The sequence below is a fragment of the Thermobia domestica genome, chromosome 5 (assembly GCF_964235325.1).
Source record: "Thermobia domestica chromosome 5, izTheDome1.hap1.1, whole genome shotgun sequence".
NCBI lineage: Eukaryota > Metazoa > Arthropoda > Insecta > Zygentoma > Lepismatidae > Thermobia > Thermobia domestica.
Window position 1 is genome coordinate 159353194 of NC_137458.1, and position 20118 is coordinate 159373311.

General features: G+C 36.3%; 1 protein-coding gene across 1 annotated transcript in view; it reads left to right on the forward strand.

Moving 5' to 3' along the window:
• MagR (Iron-sulfur cluster assembly 1 homolog MagR) overlaps window positions 1–20118 on the forward strand; it is a 45815-nt gene that overhangs the window by 12622 nt on the left and 13075 nt on the right. The window contains exons 2-3 of the mRNA XM_081759251.1: window positions 916–969; window positions 15184–15289. Of these exons, the coding sequence (XP_081615377.1) occupies window positions 916–969; window positions 15184–15289 (160 nt within the window). The remainder of the gene's footprint in view (window positions 1–915; window positions 970–15183; window positions 15290–20118) is intronic.

Consider the following 20118-nt stretch of genomic DNA (forward strand, 5'->3'; position numbering starts at 1 on the left):
GAGAGACCTGAGTTCGAATCCTGATGGGAATTCATGTGGTTCGGATCCTACGATAAGCTGTAGGTCCATGTATTACGTAGCTTAGATTTGAACGAGACAGTAAACTCCAAATCACCCAACCAACTACTGCATAATGTTTTTACTTCGATTCAGTAGCAACGGCAAATAGTCTGTATCCGATAAACAGATGAGAATGTGATGGAAAGACATTACATTAAACGTTCATGTCTATTAAATATTGTACATCCATGTCCAAAATGATTGTCGCATAGATGTCTTCTTGTAAGAATATAATTTGATAATGATTTTGCAGGGTACTTTTAATACTGATACTATGTGTATAATCGGGAAATGTATATTTGTGGTAAATTTCATAGGAAAAGAATTATAAATACGAAAATTAGAATGAGTAACACAAAATGTTGGTAAATACACAAGGAAGTTCTATTGTTCTTATTTACTGCTCTTTTGACATGAAATTTGCCACATACGTGTCTTTGCCGATTATACACTTACTAACATTATAAGAAATACCGGGCGAATTCATTATCAAATTATATCCCTACAACAACATATTTATAAACATGCGACAATAATTTTGGACATGAGTGTACATATAAGAAGTAAACCCATTGCTAGATACGAGTATTACATTGATTAGTTTTGAATGCTTGCACTAAATGTATTAGCTGTCACACACCTATGAAAGAAAGCATGCTTAGACAACAGAAATAAGCTTTACAAAGCGTTGAAAATATGGTGCATGTTAGCTAATGGAAATTCTAACTAAAGCCTAGATAAGAAATGGATCATGGTTAAATGTTTCGTCATTAATTTTATTTGAAATAATTTTTAATTTTATGGTATTTCTTAAAAGTTTGCTAACAGTTTTATTTTTTATTTTTTTAATTACAGACTCCTGCTGCTGTAAAGAAATTGAAAGAGATTTTGGATGGCAAATCAGAAGTCGTAAGTGACGTTAATTTCTATATAGTATTTATTTTCACTTAATAAATAATAATAGTAATAATATGAAAGGAGTTTCCTTAATTTAAAATTGCTCTTCTCAAATAATTGTTTCTAAGTTCGCATAACGAAACCTTAGTAAAATATTAATTCAATATGATTTCCGTGCAGTCCATTGGTTTAAATTGAAATACAGAGGAAAAGATTGTTTTCAAAATTAGGAAATAATATGATATCAAACAAGTGTTGAATTTACAGATATCAATTCTTAGTTGAATAAAACCCTGCTGCAACGAGGTATTAGTTTTCACTGGACTGAAGTGCTGTGCTGAGTCGTGTGTACAACCCGTACTGGTTAACTTAGATTACAGGAGGGGAAAAAAAAAAGTTAGCCAAGAAACATGAAATCAATGTTTTAATTATTATTATTTATGCAGAATAGATGTTTATTCTCTTCGAGTCGGGTTGAAGCTAATGAGAAAATAGCATAAGTCATTAACAAGAATATTTAATAGCAATACTTCAAGACCCACATTATTTCTGTAGCGAGGGAGGTTGATCAAAATATATAGTTCACGCAGCAACATATGTTTTTTAAAGGGATACACATTGAAAATGAAAACTTATTAAAATGTTTGCATTCGGATTCCTATTGGGATGGTTAGGTAAAGTACTCAATTTTTGTTATGATTAGAGAACTATTCATATTTGTTCCAAGTACACATGTAATTATAATTACTTACCAAAGAATGGATATAAGTTGCATGCTCAGTTTCTAGTTCAAAGTATGTATTGAAGTTCAATTAGCAATTTTTTACTAATTTTTCTTTCTTTAGGTCATGAAATTCAAATTTCAGCGTTGTCTTGACTAGAGCCTTTCTATTCTATCTGTGCCCTTGTTGGCGCTGCTATCGATGTGTGTTTTCCCTCCCTCCCTCCAATGAGGAGGGACAAGTTGCTGTGACCGAGCTGCTGTGGCGGACAGCGTTGCCACATTGAAACACCTTATTTCAAGTATTATTATTACATTTCTTTAAAAAAAATATCTATAAACGAAAAGCAATACAAATCACCTCCATTACTCAACCAAATTATATATTAGACAGATTAATCTAATATTTGCAAATGATATTTTCTAAGAACAAAGAAGTTAGTTATTTTGAGTTTAATTTTGTGCTATATAAGACGAAACTTCTTTTTTCTATTCTACAATTTAACGTAGGATTCGAACTGTATGTTTCCAGCCGATAATCGGACCTGAGTTTTCTACATGACATGCGAGAACACTAAGCACTTAGGGGAAAAAGTGGGAAAGTTCAGAGAAAATATTTTGTTACATAAATTGGACACGTACGTAATTGTTTAAGTATTCTGAATACTATACGATCTTAAATCTTTTAGTTTTACATCTCATATTTTTGGCATGGGGAGTAAAGGGTGTTGCGTGATTGCTCGAAATGAATGACGATGCAATGTTAGATGGCAACATTGCGTCATTGCTTTTAGTGAGTATTCTGTGTGTAACGAGAGAACTAGAAGGTAGAAGAAACGTGTACGTATCTTGAAAAATACATTAAAATATAATTAATAGCTCATTTACGTATGATTACATGTACTTCACACCCTACAAACCCGATCAACGATAACAAATTGGTAGCAGAGCGTGATTTCTCTGTGTGGGTAAGTGATTTTACATGTTAAAAAACAAGTGCACAAAATGAGTGACATTAGCAAAATTGAACTCCTAACAGAGAACAATTATAATGTGTGGTCACTAAAAGTAAGTGCGTTGTTAAGAACAAAAGGATTATATAGTGATATTATACTTAAAGATGTCTCTGTGCAAGAAACACAAGACAAAGAGTGGATACGTAAAAATGATGAGGCGTTCAGTATTATTATTTTAACATTATCAGAGGAACAGGCAGGATTGTTCATAAACGAAACGAATGCAAAAAAAGTATGGGACGAATTAAAAAGAATACACACAGGTAATGTTGATGATAAAATAATAGATCTCAGGTTAGAACTAAAAAGCATTCAAATGAAATCCGATGGAACAATTGATGCGTACATTCTACGAGCAAGGAACATTGCAACAAGGTGTGCAGCATTAGGTCAGCCTATAGGTGTAAGGGAGATTGTGTATCACGTAGTGCGAGGTATTCATAGTAAATACGAGAAGGTAGCTACGGTGCTACGAACACAAAGAGGTGCAAGTTTGGAAGAAGTGCAACAAGTGCTAAAAGAAGAAGAAAATAGAATGGAAAATACAAAACATGTAGAACAGGCGTACAAGGCAGAACGGAAAGAAGCACACAGAAAGAAGGAAGCAAGATGTAATTTTTGCGGAAAGATTGGTCACCTAGCATACCAATGTTGGCATAATCCAGAAAATAAAAAGAAAAAGAAGTTTGGTAAAAAGAGTCTAAGTGATGAAACCCAAAAATCAGATACGACTTCGAAGAAGAAGCAAAATGTAGTATATAGTGCTTTCAACACAACGGTAAAAAGGAACGAAGAAGAAAAAGAAGTGGAATGGTATATTGATTCAGGATGTACATCCCATATGACGAACAAAAGGGATTGGCTGGTGAACGAAAGAAATGTGACAAATGAAGTGCTACTTGCAGTAGAAGGTAAATCAGTGGTAGCGGAAGTGCAAGGTGATATTCAGGTATCAAGTTACATTAGTGCAACAAATGAGTCATGTGATATAAAAATAAGTGATGTGTTATTTGTTCCTGATTTGCGTGCTAATCTATTGTCGGTGAGAAGTTTAGTGCAGCAGGGAAATCGAGTGGTGTTTACGAAATGTGGTGCTAGAATTTACAACAAAAATAATGAAGTCGTAGGTGAAGCACAGGAGAGAAATCACTTGTATGTTCTTAAAACAGAAAATAAGCAGAATGAAGATTCGTGTTTAATAATACAATCTGACACACCAGAAAATAAAATGAGTATGTGGCATAAAAGGTTAGGTCATTTAAATTCTGAATACATGCTGAAGCTGAAACGATCTGAAATGGTGAAAGGCCTTACATTTAATGAAAGTGAATACAAAAATCTAACATTATGTGAATCGTGTGTAAAAGGTAAGATGACACAGTCTAGTTTCAACCCTATAAATGATAATGATGTAGAGAAACCACTAGATCTAATCCACATGGATTTATGTGGTCCTATCCAAAAGGAGTCCCTAGGGGGAGCAAAATATATGTACATAATAGTTTATGCTTATAGTAGACGTATGTTTGTTTATTTTTTAAAATCCAAGGATGAAGCATTTGATTGTTTTATAAAATTTAAGAATAGGTATGAGAAAGAAACAAACAACACAATCAAAGCTGTACGGTCAGACAATGGTACAGAGTTTGTAAACAAAAGATTTAGCACATATTTTGTCAGAGAAGGTATTAATCATCAGTTAACAGTTCCTTATTGTCCTCAGAGTAATGGCGTAGCGGAAAGGGCTAATCGATCAGTACTTGATATGGTGAGAACAATGTTAATTGATTCTGGGTTGCCTATAGAATTCTGGGCAGAGGCAGCAGCTACAGCTGTGTATATTAAGAACTGTATTCCTAATAAAGATAAGGAGAATAAAACTCCTATAGAGAAATGGAGCGGTAAGAAACCAACGGTAAAACATTTCAGAACATTTGGGTGTGTTGCATATAAGTTCATCCCAAAACAAAAAAGGGCAAAACTAGAGAATAGGGCAGAAAAGGAGATATTTGTTGGTTATTCTAGGAATAGGATAGCTTATAGGTTATATAATCCAATCAAGCGTGAGATAAATGAAGCAAGAAGTGTAATATTTGATGAAAAGGTAAGTGGTGCATCTTTATTAGAAGACAAGCCAAATGAAACACGAAAGGATGAAGATAGGTATATCTTGTTAGAAACAAGTAGACCAGAGGAACCCATTACTAATGAAGACACAATCATTACTGAAGATGAACAAAATGGAAGAAACCAAGAAGTAACATCCATAGAAGAATCGGACACGCGAGTAGAGGATGAAGAAACCGAAGATTCAAGTAATGATGTACAAAGGCAACATAAGAAACCAGGTAGAGAGAAGGGAGATACACGACAGATATTAAGAGCAAGACATCTTGAAAATTTAAAAAGAAATGGAGTTGATAGCACAAGGAGTAAGAAGATCTGACAGGTTAAAAAATACAGACCAAGTTAACTTCATAGTTCAAGATGTTCCCAGAACGTATGAAGAAGCCATGGATGACGAAAACAGTGCTCAATGGAGAAAAGCTATGGAAGAAGAGATGGAATCGCTGAAATCGCATAATGTATGGTCTTTAGTTCCACGTCAACCTGGAATGAAGATAGTAAGAAGTAAATGGGTATTTAATATAAAAGAAAATCCAGATGGTACATTACAGAGGAGAAAGGCAAGGTTAGTAGCAGTAGGTTGTAATCAGAAGCAAGGTATAGATTACCAAAACTCATTTGCTCCAGTGATGAAGTTAGAATCACTAAGATCGTTAATAACTTTGGCAGCAAAACGTGAAATGGTAATTAAGAAGTATGACGTAAAAACTGCGTATTTATACGGAAATTTAAAAGAGGACATATACATGGAACAACCAAAAGGGTTCGTCTGTCCAGACGATGATGATAAGGTATGTAAATTAAACAAAAGTATATATGGACTACCTCAGTCCGGTGTTTGTTGGAATGATGAATTGAACAAAGTCATGTCAGAAGTAGGTTTTCAAAGATTACAGAGTGATCCATGTGTATACAAAATGAAGATACATAATAAGATAGTGTATGTTGGAGTGTATGTCGATGATTTTATCATTTTATGTCAAAATATTTCATATATTAATGCCGTAGTACAAAAGATACAAAGGTACGTAGATTTACAAGAATGCAAGGATTCCAATACATTCTTAGGTATAGAAATAAACAAAGTGAATGAAGGTTTTGAATTATCACAAAAGAGTTATATTAAGAAGATACTAAGAAAATTCGAGTTACAAGACTGTAATCCAATAAAATCTCCAGGTGATTGTCGTCAAGATTTAGATCAATATGAGAATTCAAAAAAGGTAAATAAAACAATGTATATGGAAATGTTAGGATCTCTAATGTATTTGTCTGTATCAACGAGACCAGATATTTCATTTTGTGTAAGCTATTTATCTCGATATAATAATGATCCAAGAGAAGTGCATTTAACAGCAGTAAAAAGGGTATTCAGATATTTAAAGGGAACTCAGGAATATTCACTAAAATTTTACAAAGGAAACGGAAAATTAATAGTTTGTACAGATGCTAGTTGGAATGTAACAAAAGATGCAAAATCGTATTCTGGATGTTTCGTTAAAATTGGGAATTGTATTGTAACATGGAAAAGCAAACAACAAAATCTTGTAACATTGTCTACTTGTGAATCAGAAATTATAGCCATATGTGAAGGTGTTTGTGAATTAAAATGGATAAAGAGCCTCTTAACTGAGTTAGAAATGACAGAATGTATGGATGAATCTATAACAGTAGAAACTGATAGCAAATCTGCTATAGATTGGATAAATCAAACAGAAGTAAAGGGCAGAACAAAACATATAAATAGAAAATATTATTTTGTAAAAGACGAGGTATCAAAAGGGGAAATAAAATTATGTCATGTGAAATCAGAGGAGCTTATAGCAGGTATGTTAACTAAAAGAGTGACAAAAGAAAAAATCGAAAAAGTGTGTGAAAAGATATTTTTTGTAAAAAGAAAATATGAAAATTGTATCAGCTTAGCGCAATGACGCGAAAGGGGGGAATTGTTAGATGGCAACATTGCGTCATTGCTTTTAGTGAGTATTCTGTGTGTAACGAGAGAACTAGAAGGTAGAAGAAACGTGTACGTATCTTGAAAAATACATTAAAATATAATTAATAGCTCATTTACGTATGATTACATGTACTTCACACCCTACAAACCCGATCAACGAGAACATGCAATAATTGGTGAAATGAGAAACTGGAAGGAAGCAAGAGAACACCGAGAATACCCACAAACACGATGTCAAACCATCAGCGCAAATCTGTCTTCAACATTAGGGACAACGGGTAAGACCATTCCCCATTATTATTTTTATTATTATTATTATTATTATTATTATTATTATTATTATTATTAAGCGATGTTAATTATGAAGTTGAAAAACAATGCTGTGGAGGATCAGAAGAGCAGAATTGTCTTCAACATTGGAAGGCGGGCAGATTTGAGGCCTATTCTGGGGAAGGGGAGATGTAAGACTCATACTATGGTACATGAATCTGATTTCTGAGATGAACCTGTTGTATATTATAGTCTACATACAGCAAGAGACATCAATTTCATCTCACTTTCCTTTGTGGCAATCGGACAAAAATCATCACATTTCTTCCCAAAAAACACTATACACCTTATTCGAAACTTAATTTTAATATTCTGAAAGAAAGTCAACTTAGTAGAGCGATCGACGAGTTTTCGTATAGCAAACAAATTCCAGAAGTATGCCCGTAAATATTTAAAAGGCAAACCAATGCAATTGTGAGCTTGGCTCTCAGAAGAGCCTATTAAAAAAGCCAGAGTGAAGTTCTTACATCAGTGGTTCCACACCTGATAAACTATGTGTGTCGTCGTCACTGCTGGTCTCAATTTCGTAATCGTCATCGCTGGAAAGACTTTCATCATCGTCGTCGCTGTCAACCCCACAATTAATAACAAGTCTTTCGACTTGTTAATTTGATATTCCATCCTGCTGCCGATACATATTCTCTAAGCGTTCAACATGACCACATTCCTCAACAGAAACTGAACGAAATGCTTCTTCTGTCAACTTCAATGTATCTTGCAGAGACAATTCAACATTTTGTGCCGCAACTCTCTGCTTCACAATTCCCATATCTTTTCAATGGGTGAAAAATCACAATGATATGGCGGCAATTGTATGGGAATGTGGCCGTTTTCTTCTAAAATGCGATGGGAATAGTATGTTGGATTTGGCTTATTTTTCTGAGAACTTCAATGAGTTCTATTTTCGTCATATTCTCATCGAAGGGAATATTATTTAAACGAAGCCAATTTTAAATATCTAATTTCTTCGCGCTGGTCGATGGTGGTTTGTTTATCTGACGAATGTGATAAGATGTTTTGTCCATCACAATTACACTTTCATTCGGCAGGCCTGGTTTTAACTTTTCCTGCAACCACTTTTCAAAATTTGTAGCATTCATATCATCATGGTAATCATCTTTTACATTGTAATTTGAATATAAGTAGCGCATTTTGAACAAATCCTAATCTATTCCCAGCATGAACAATAATGAGTTGTGGTCCAGAACTGCTATTTACTAGAACACCATCTTCTTCTACACCTTGCCAACATTTTTTAACTTTGCAACTAGGGTGAATATACGTTTCATCTACATATACAATATTTTTCCCTTGTTCCCTGTATTTTTTAATATTCCTGAGGAAAGGTGCTCGCCATGCTACAACATCAACCCTTTCCATAAGTTTGTACCGCTTATCTTTACACCTCTTATATTTGAATCCCATTTCGAGAAGAATTTTCCTTAACGTTTCAACAGAACCCTTAAATCCTATTTCCTTTTTGGCACATAGAAGTATTTTGCGTAGTGTAGGAACTTCTTTGTTTACGTAAAATTTATGTAAAATTCTACGAAGTATAAATTTATCCATATCATCAACTTCGATAAGTTTTCTTCGTTTTTTCTTACCTGGTGTTATAATTTCTCCCCCTCTTTGAGTATTCGTGCCTCTCTTCTTATCTTCTTAATAAATCATTCAGATTTATTAAGCATTTCCGCTGCTCTTTTCGTAGCATTGTCCCGATGTAGTATCCAGGAATTGGCTCCCTTTTCTCTGTCACAGAAATCGATGACATTTCGAATTACTTCACGGGCTTTGCTATGCACTGTCTTGTTAGCCATTCTAAATAGCTTACGATTTTCACTCGCCAAAACCAAACGACTGAATGACAAATTGGCAACTCAGCCGAGGTCATTCACTTCCTTCCCCAAAGCAAAGGGAAGATTTCCTCCGCAAGAAGGCGGCAGGGGTAGGGTCGAAGTATAGTTGACATTTTCCGAGGGCACAGGTAAGTTAGACAGGCTCTACATGTAAGCAACTTCAGTCTAAAACACTAATTTAATTACCGATACAAGGAAATTCCTTAATTTTATATGTGTAAACAACTAATGAAATCTTAATTTCGAAAGAACCGATATCAATAACTCTTTTGCAAATATTTGATACTTTTGTCTTTTATTATTTTCACGGAGTATTTAAGAAAACTTAGAAAGGCGAAGGTATTGAATGTACGTTATTCTACCATGTATGTTGTGGGCCATGCTGTCATTTGAGTGGTTGGTTGAATGTAACCCTATCTTTTCTGAATTTGAGGTTTTAACCAAAGTAATCATCCTTCTGTATGTTGACAAGAAGTGGGATCGTGTTAATGCTTATTGTAATATCAGGTGGTCTATCTCAAGAAGCTAGGAGTATGTCATATGGTGAATGAGAACGAACTTTTCTTAAAGGATATCTTAAAGGAGAAAATACGCGTGTAGGAAATATTACCAAATATGAACCTTCATCAGGTGCTTGATGGTACGTTGAACAACGCCATTGCTTAGAGTTGATAGCATCCCTTTAGTACGGTAAGAGGAGCCCCTACCCAGAAAGAAGCTGAAAGCTTCGTTCGTAAAGATACTTTGTGATTCAAATTCTCATATCCTTGCCAGTTGTTTCTAGTATTTTTTTTTTTTCTGAATAAGACCTTGTTTGACAATATATGTAAACTTGTTTGATTGTATATATTTAATTCAAATGTATATATGAAGCAAACTATAATATAGTTGCATTTTTGAATAATTTACTTTAGTTTTGATTAAATAACAATTATAGAATATAACATTTAGTATTAAGATAGGGAGGGTGTTTCTGTCTATAGTTTGTTCTGTGAAAATTCTACGTAAATAATGTACAGATAGAAGCCTCCTGGTAATCGAAAGAAAATAATTTATAATAAAGAGCAGCTTAACCCAATTAAAATGAGTTGGCATATTCAATTTGTCATAAAAGGTAGGCAGTGTGAATATAATACATAATTATCACCACAGATATTATTACAGCATTTTGTATTTAATTCCACTACGTAATACACTCCTTAATGAAATATGTGTTTACGTATAAAGAGTTTCTTTTCTAAAGAATGAGTTAACCAGGATATACGGATTGGTTAGATCTGTTGTAGTTGTTTTCATGGCTCTCCAGTCCTTAGTAGATTTAAATACAGATGGTGATCAGAAAAATGGAAACACCTGAACGAAATTGCAATTTACCAGATTAATATGGTGTCGGGCCACCTTTCGCCTTCAGAACAGCCTTGATGCGACGTGGGATGGAGGCATAGAGGTCGTGAATGGTAGCAAGTGGAATTTTACACTATTCCTCGTGCAGGGAATCGGCCAGTTCTGTGAGAGAGGATGGAGGTGGAAATCGTCGCCGAAGTCATGTTTCCAAGACGGACTACAGATGTTCAATTTGTTGAGATCTGGGGATTGGGCGGGCCAGGGGAGGTGTTGAACTTCATTCCGATGTTCCTCAAACCACGTTGCAACAACGCCAGCTGTGTGAATGGGTGCATTATCATCCTGGAAGATGGCGTCATTGTCCGGGAACAACATCCGGACCATAGGATGCAAGTGGTCTCCTAAAATTGCGACATAATCGTTGGCAGTGATTCGTCCGCTAAGTGTGACCACAGGACCCAATGAAAACCATGATATGGCGGCCCACAGTATCACCGAGCCGCCGCCATGTTTCACAATTGGGCGGAGACACTGCAAATCATAAGCTTCTTTGGGCGTTCTCCACACATAAACACGGCCCGTGGTTGGGAATAGGGTGGACTCATCCGACCATATCACACGTTTCCAGTCCTCAACGGTCCAAGTTGCATGGTCGCGGCACCATTTGCGCCGTGCGAAAGCGTTATGGTCCCTGATGAGCGCTTTGGCCCGTGCAACACGACCCCGTAAGTTCATGTCATGTAATTCGCGGCGGACTGTGATTGTCGAAACAGGGTGGGGGAGGTGCTGATTGAGTTCCTCCGTCACTTGCTCCGCAGTGGCACGACGGTTCTGCGTGACAATGCGCTTTAATACCGGCATGACTTATCACTCATGATTTTCTTCCGCCCACTGTTCCGCTTCCCCGATGTGGTTTTCCCGTGTGTTGTGTAGGCCGTCATCACCTTCGACACTGTCCCACGCGACACACCTAACACAGTAGCCATTGCCGTCACACTCACTCCACATAACCGCGCACCAACAATTTGCCCTCTTTGAAAATCTGAGAGGTCTCCCATTTTACACTACTTCCGTCTGCTGCAACCACTGGACACTGCTGTTCCACTGCGTCTGACGTAGTATGGAGACCGACCTAACACACCACCACTAGCGGTCTGGCGCTGTGGACGCCACGACACCACTGCCAACCCATACATCTGACGTGTTGCCAACTACAGGTGTTTCCATTCTTCTGATCATCATGTGTATAATGAAATTACGATTCACATTTTGGATTCTCAGTGGGAGCTTATGTACTGCGGATGTTATAGTAAACTGTAGGCCTGTGTCTCATATCATGGGTACTTGAAGAGGATGATTGAACTTAAATCGAAAGCTTGATGTGAATTAAACTCAAAACAAAATTCATAGTGGAATTTATTACATGGACATTATTGTAATAGTTAACTATAAAATATCTATTTTTCATTATCACTGTTATTATTAAATGCATGTTAATTATTTTTTTAGAAGCTGTAACTTCGGAAAGTAAAAGTGAAGGGTATGTGTTTCATTTAAACACTATGCATTTGGTGTTTAAGCATGAGGAAGCTATTTGTGAGAATGAAGATGTTATCTAGTTTGTTCTCACAAGTGATATGTTGCCAAACTTATTTGTAAGCAGTATCATATACAGCACAGTAGTTTTAAACCAAATATTTCACTCTCTTTTGGGGAATGTTATGAAAAAAGAAAGCAATGTAAATAAAGATAAGTAGTATGTAAAAGAATGATTAACTTGGAAGTACCCGAATGAAGGCTGTACAATGAATGACAGTCAATTGTTTAGTTGCGAGATCTTTCAGAATCACATTTTTAACATTGTTTTAATATGACATCCCAATTTTTATTTCGATTTATGTAAAGTATTTAATTTTGCTTTGTGAAGTAACATAACCTGATTTATTTCGTGCCCTTTAACCTGTAAATGTCTGAATAGTCCAAATTCGAGGTAGAAGTTTGCTCATATTTCTTAATTTCTAATGAAACTGTTCGTCTTATCAATATAAAATTTATTAAATCGTGTGTAGTTACCAGGCATTAGTGAAACATCTCAGCGAACATCTTTTTTATCTGGTAAGAATATTTTCAGTATTATGTGTTAAGAATATTTTCTCTCGAGCTGGGTTACTTTTAAGGATAGATTTTGAATTATTGGAAAATTCGAGGTAGAGTGGAGCATTGACTTTTATTTTTTAAAGTGTTTATATCAGTTCCATTGTGCGCCCGACTAACAGAAGTTTATCATTTACTGCGTTTTTTCCTTGATATTCTTCCCTGCAAGAGCGAAATATTGATATACACTTCGTGTCTGTTTATGATATATTAAAGAATGATTCACTTATGGAAGGACATCAGGTAACATCTTCACTTGATACATATTTCTTCGCTCAGTCCTGTTTATGTCAGATGATGTATACTACAGAGTGCGTTCACAAAGTTTCAAGACTGAGTGTTATCTGAGTAGGGGCACACGCGCAGACCCGTTCTACCGACACGGTGCAGTAGAAGGGGTTGTCAGCTAAGCGCCGCACAAGCGTCAGTTGCCTCCGAGACGCGAGAGTGAGTAGATGGCTAGTGGCGTGAGTACATGTCAGTGACCCCCATCGAAACCTGAGTGAGTAGAAAATGAAGCGACATTTGGAGCAGCGTTATGCTGTCAAGTTATGCTCGAAACTGAATAAAACAGCTACAGTGATTTTTCGTATGATTCAGGAAGCCTACAAAGAAGACGCCATGTCACGTGCAATGCTTTGCATATGGCACAAGAGGTCCAAAGAAAACCACGAGGACGTTGAAGACGATGACCGCCCTGGGAGACCTGCAACAGCTTAACTGAGGAAAATCTGGTGAAAGTGCGTGAACTCTTAAACAATGATCATCGTCTTAATGTTAGATTATTTGCCGATGAACTGGGATTGGGTCCGACTACTGTGTTCAAGTTAGTGACAGAAGATTTGAAGATGAGAAGAGTGAAGTTTTGGCGCAGTTCAACGTGGCAGCACTGCCGCATCCAGCATACAGCCTCGAGCAAGCTCCCAGCTACTGTTTTGTTCCCCCCAAATTAAGAAAGACCTGAAAGGGAAGCGATTCGGCACGATTCTAGTGGTCCAGGCGGCTTCGACGATGTCCCTTCACAGCCTAGTGCGCGAACACTTTCAGGGAGCCTATGAACAATGGAAAACTCGCTGGCAGCGGTGTGTTGATGCCCAAAGGTAATTTTTTTTGAAGACTTTTAGTTCGTTGTACAAAAATGTGTAATGCATTTGTTATTTTGAGACCAGTCTTGAAACTTTGTGAACGCACCCTGTATGAAATTTCTAAAGTATCATTTTAAAATATTTGAGCTGAACGACCGTAGTTTGGTTTGCCGCTTGTAACTGGAGAACCGAAAAATTAATAGTGCTCAAATTTCGCAGAATATAGTGAACATTGATGATGAAGATTATGAATAAAGATAGTTAAACATTGATGAAGATTATAATTCATTGATTTGCTTAATTGAAATGCACGTTGCATCCTACGATTTTTTAAAAATTATTATTATCTAGTGGATGTTGTAGAAATTGAGTAACAAGAAGCTACCTTTACATACAGGTTGAATGTAGACATTAGTACATTACATTGCATTACCCTGCACTTTATTCTAATTAGTTTATTAATTTGAATATTTGTCCATACATACACCGTGAACTATATAGTGCAGGGGCTGATTGACATTTCGCTTGCAGGGTTTTACTGGAGCTGTTCTCTGCTTATTTATATTGGGGTCCGGGCCTTGATGATGAAATAAGATGATTTCATACTTGCAAATAGTGGAAAACCAAACTGGAAGCCATCTTCCAAGATGGCCGCCACGCGTCCCGTGGATAGTAATTTTTCACTGGCAAAGTTTTACCGGAGCTGTTCGAGAGTAGATGTGCTTTCGCTTAGTACTGAGTAAATCCATAAGAAATCAACTAATGATAGTTGCTAACAAAATTTGAAATAACTCAAAAGGGACACATTTTAAGAATCTCACATACCCACAAAACAGTCGTTATTTGTGTAGTACATATATTATTAGTGAAAATTATTAACAAGGCGTACGCGAGGCGGCCATATTGGAATATGCTTGTCATCATGATTAAATCATCTCCTCTCATGAATGCACTCAACTTAACACAAATTAGTAGAGAACATCGCTGGTAAAATTTTGCAAGCGATTTATTATTTATTTATACATATTTCTGGGCATTACCGGGATCTATGGTCTGAAACCTGTCATCTATGAGGGATGACGTCCTTCGGCGAGCATACTATCCGGGAAAAGGGAAAGGAAGGAAGCAGCTGGAACCTGTATGTTAGGTACCATCCCAGCTTTGCCTGGTATAAATGATGAAAACCCAGACTCACCAGGAAAAACCTTACGCAAAGTGGATGGACTGAAAAAACTATTACACCTTTTCCACCGAGTATCTCTCCACCGGGAATCTTGTGGAAGTGAAACTTGAGTCAGTCTTCCGTCTAATAGTATTGGTAGTCGTGCACTTAACACAATTTAATACGATGGATATCACACAAAATTTATGCTGAAATCGACTTTATTCATAATACTTGCATCAAAAACCTGGCTTACCTATTTAAATTTTTCATAATCATCTGGTTATATTATGCGAAATACAATTGATTATTCACACTCGTTCAGCTCAATTTTACATATTTCGAATGCGAAACTAATCATTTATAGCTAATTAAAACAATTTTGAATTATGCATTTGATAGTAGCCTCCGCTATATTCGAACTACACTGTTATCTACATAGTTCTTCAATTTTTGTTCTCTTTTTGTCAGATTGGAGTGAAAGTTGGAGTTCGTCAGCGAGGATGTAATGGCCTGAGCTATACTTTAGATTATGCAGCAAAGAAAGAGAAATTTGATGAAGAGGTAGTTCAAGATGGTACGTTGCATGCTCGAAGTTTACTTTGTAAAAATTCTCAAATCGAAGTATCACATCCACTTCCTTTGATAAATATTATTTTCTTTCGCATGTTTTGTGTCTGTAGATTTTAAATACTTAAAACCTACTTTCTCACAAAGCTTTTGTATGATAATATTACTTAACTTTTTTTAAACCTTGGTCTTGGAATTTACACCATCTGAAGAAGTATCGTTACGAAAGATAGGAAGTATCGTTACAAAAAACAATAACTTACAAAGGCAAGAAGTTCACCCTCAACACGCTGGAGATGTGCAAATTTTAGTTCTGCGTCAAACAAGCAAACTGCAGCTTACCACTTACAACAGACCCAATACTTCAAGGGAAAATAAAAAGCTGTAAACAAACAGGTGGTTTGTTGTGTTTTCCAGTTACTTCTTAGTTACATTTGATACAGTTAGGATGATTAATTAGGGTAATGGGTGTCGGTGACAGTAAATATTGTGTAGAGTATTGTGTTGTGTAAAGGTTGGTTACATTGAAAAAGATGATGTTTATGAAATGAGATCTCTAGTTTTACGTCCTTGTAGGGTAAAGGAGGCAGGTAATTAATGAAAAGAACGATTGTGAAAGAACAGTGGGATGAGAATGTGCGAGCAAACGGGAAAATTCGGAGAAACAGAGGGACACAATGTCCTCCACCACAAACTCACATGGCCTGGGATCAAATAAGATACCCTTGGCGTTCTACCACTGAGCCACCGTTCTCCTCCAAGAGGAATTTTTTTATAGTAGTTTATTATTAATCGTGGAACGACGAACTGATGTAGTAATACTTGTTAATGATAATTGTATTAGTAGATACGTGTAAAGATATGTAATATATATGATCAGCCAGGATAAATATACAGGGTGTCTCAAAAGTTCCCTGACACAGGGTAACTGTTATTATCAGAGTTACAACAAAATGAAGAGGGGAAACCGTCTCCAAATATGTTTTCAATCTAAAGTGAAGGAATTTTTTTTTTTAAATCGGACGAGCCATTGGGCTGTACACTCTTTATGTGTCGAATGTTAAATTAAAATGCAACGTTGCCATTTACCTGGACCCACAACGTAAATGACTGAAGTTGCTGTTTGAAATAGGGACTGGCCATCGACATGTTAGCGTAAAAGATATTAACTTCATTAAAAATAGCGACAATACCCCATATTCCCCTAAACAGAAGGATATTTTGATAAAAATTCGCTGAGACATCCCTAATTACCCTAGGATCAAAGTTCGCCCATCATTCTCTTCAGAATAGAACTGTCTTTCAGACGGTACGACTCACGTGTCTCTATCATGTATCTAAGGCGGGAAAATCCCGAAGAAAGGGATTTTTAGGGTTATAATATCCATTTTTTCCAAATTTTTGCCCCTCTGGACCCCCCTGTTTTAACGCACAGATCTGAAAAAATCTGATAAATACTACTAGGTGGACTGAATGTTTGTGCACAATTTCAATCTTCTAGGTGCAAAAGATTGCCAAAAAAGATTGCAAAGCCCGCCAAAAAAAAAAAAAAAAGACGTCCCATATTCCCGTATACAAAAGGATATTTTGTAAAAATTCCCTGAGACATCCCTAATTACCCTAGAATCATGGTTTGCACATCATTCTCTTCAGAATAGAGACGGTACCATTTACGTGTCTCTATCATGTATGTGAGGCGTAAAATTAGTGAAAAAGAGATTTTTTGATTAAAAAATCCCTTTTTTTTAACCTTTTTGCCCCCCCGGAACCCCCTTCTGCTAACGCAGAAATCTGAAAAAAAATCTGGTAAATACTATTCGGTGGACTGAATGTTTGTGCAAAATTTCAATCTTCTACTTGCAAAAATAAGCCCACCAAAAATAATAAACATAGGCTTAATAAAAGAAAACATCTTGTTTAAAGTTATGACGTCACCTCGTATGTATCGACGCATGAAGGTGTGAAACCATACGTAACGTCTTCTACAATGTCTATGGACTTGAAAAAAAAAAAGAAAGAAAAAGAAAGAAAAAAAAAGACGAAAAAGCTCAAGTAGGAGAATTATAAGGCAATGTACCATGAAATACCCGTATGGTACAAATTGTACCATAAGATCCCGAAAAGGCTAATGTATAGGTTTTACTTTTGTAATGTGGGAATTTGATCTTCAAATGCCCTTTGATTTAATACACACAGTTTTTTCTGAAAATTTTAAATTTAGACAATTCTTCTGTCACATAAACACTTACTTAGTACTTCACTATGTTTCATTGTGACGCTTAGAAAGTTTATTAGGTACTTCACATTTCCACAAACTTAACCCAAAGCACTAAAGTTTATAACAGCAATAATGAAGAAAGAAAAAAACTGAACATTAATATACGAGTTTTACTTTTGTAATGTGCGAATCGGATCTTCGAGCAACTGTGTTACTTCCTTAGCGTCGGAAGTACTTTCCTCTTCTTCCAAAATCTTCACTTGTTTCCCTCTTCGTTTCTCCACCATCCTAGTTTTCTCACGTTCCTTGACCTCCATTTTCTTTTGCTGAAGCCTTTCGTGATATCTTGTTCGGGCATTTCTCACGTAATGGATCATTTCCTTAGTAATTTCAACCTTCTCAACACCTCCAGCTTTTTCTACTGCTTCCCAAATCAATCTCTGTGCCACGAGTGACTCTTGAGATTGATTTTCAATTAGGCCTTTTTTATTTATTGAAAATCCTCGTTCTACATTAGCATTCCCGTGTGAAAGTACGAATATCTTCTTAAGGAATGGCATCAGTTCGGTTCCACTACATGCAGTAACATTCTTCCAGAATGTATCAAGTCGGATTGTCCGTGAGTAATTTCTCATCTCTTCCAGAAACTTAGGATCCTAACATGAAATTGTGAATTCCTTCTCTACACGATCAGCACACATTCCAGAAATCCACTTGTTTTCGACAAACGTCTCAAGGCACGAACGAAGCCGTTTCTTGGCAACTTCCGGGTTTGTAGAGATTACATCGGGATCACAAAACGACAGACTTCTCGTGAACTGGAATTTCAGAGGAGTCTTTTCAAGCAAATTTGTGCAAGGTGTCTGCAGACATTTTCGACAACTCTGTTTGAACAAAAGTATATCTTTCGGAGAAGCATTCTCAACTTGTTTAATAGCATCACGAACGCCATATCCCAAGTTGATGTTCCTTGCGCTAACTAAGTTCTCGGGATCCGTTATATTAATCTTAGCAATGTTTGTAGCTGTAGCTATTACATCAGGTTTCACGAATCTATTCATTGCAGTTGTCACTATGTTTGATAATTCAGAATACAAGAAAGGAACCATGGGCTTTTCGGCCTGAAATGTCTTCAAAAAGGGTTCAACATTAGAAGCAAGCAATTTAAAAAATGCTAATTTTGGACCAATCATTTTATCTTCTAAATATTTCTTCATAGTGTCGTAACTTATTGTCGAGTCATGGGAATTGTCACTACAAACAGATGCAGCAACCACTTCATTTTATTCACACATGGATACCGGTTTGTCTCTGGATAACATGAACATGGCCGCTATACTTACTGCGGCCTTATGCTTTCTACCTTTCATGTGGCTGACAAGCGCTAGTTTCCCCATGTTGCTAAGAGAAGCACTTTTCCTACAGATTTTACAGTAAAATGAGAATTTGTCCGATTCACAAGGCAGAAGCCACGAATAGAAGTCACTATTTGTAAGCCACTGGGAATTAAGAGAACACAACCTATACTTGGAGCTAGCCATAATACGAGGTGCATTAATTAACCTGTGGAAGAAACAAAGTACCGTCGTATAAGAAAGCTGGATATACACAACTGTCATATCAAACATATCAAATACGTATATTAGTCATAGAGATTGAAATTTTATGTTTTTGTATGAACACTGGAGCGAAAACTTGAAGAGCGGAAACAGTTCTTAATATCATATTTGTACAGGAAACTTTTCGGTGTTTAAAATTTTCGAATTCATACTTTTTTTTAACATGTTTATGTACGTATGCCCAAAGCTTTTCGCAAACTTTTTTTTTTTTTTTTTTTTTTTTTTTTTTTTACGTGTAATTCATTACTGTGCGAATTTGCAGATCATATATAAACAAAATCACTCACCAGCGCAAAATTACTTGTTAACAGCAAATGTTAACATTAATAGCACTTACAATACATTTACTACGGCCAACTAATAAACTAGATTTTAGGATAGTGTTACTAAAACTATTTTACCTGAAGAAGAAATGTATCTTTTTTTCTTCTTTTTAATTTCTGTTATGTTACGCTGTATTGCAACTCTCCCGCTTGGTTCTTTGTTCTTCCTCAAAGTGCGCTATAAAGACCAATGTTGCCAATAGAGCAAAATGTTTTTCCATCATATCACAGAATTAAAACTACTAGAATCTCTCAGACAATTTGGGAAACCATCTGATGAACAATTATGCACATCAGGTGGTGCAGTAATGCACCTTAACATACTCTTTTTACATTATGTAGGTGCATTACTGGCGTGATCAGGAGTGTATGATTGCACAGATGATTTCCCAAACCTTTGCTTAGTTGCAGACTCGCCCTCATCTTCGATTATATCCAGTGTATGTAGTGAGTGTGTGTCCAGTTCAAAGTTGCAACTTTTACCTCACAAAATTCCCTGATATTTTGCTCAAATTTTCAAAATTACCTGATTTTTCCAGGTTTTCCAGTTTTTCCAGTCGCGTAGCAGCCCTGAGTTAGAGCTCCTTCGTGGCTAAGCTGTAAGCACACGCGCCTTTGGCGTGGGAGACCTGGGTTGATTCCTGGCGAGAGCTCATGTGATTCGGATTCCACGTTA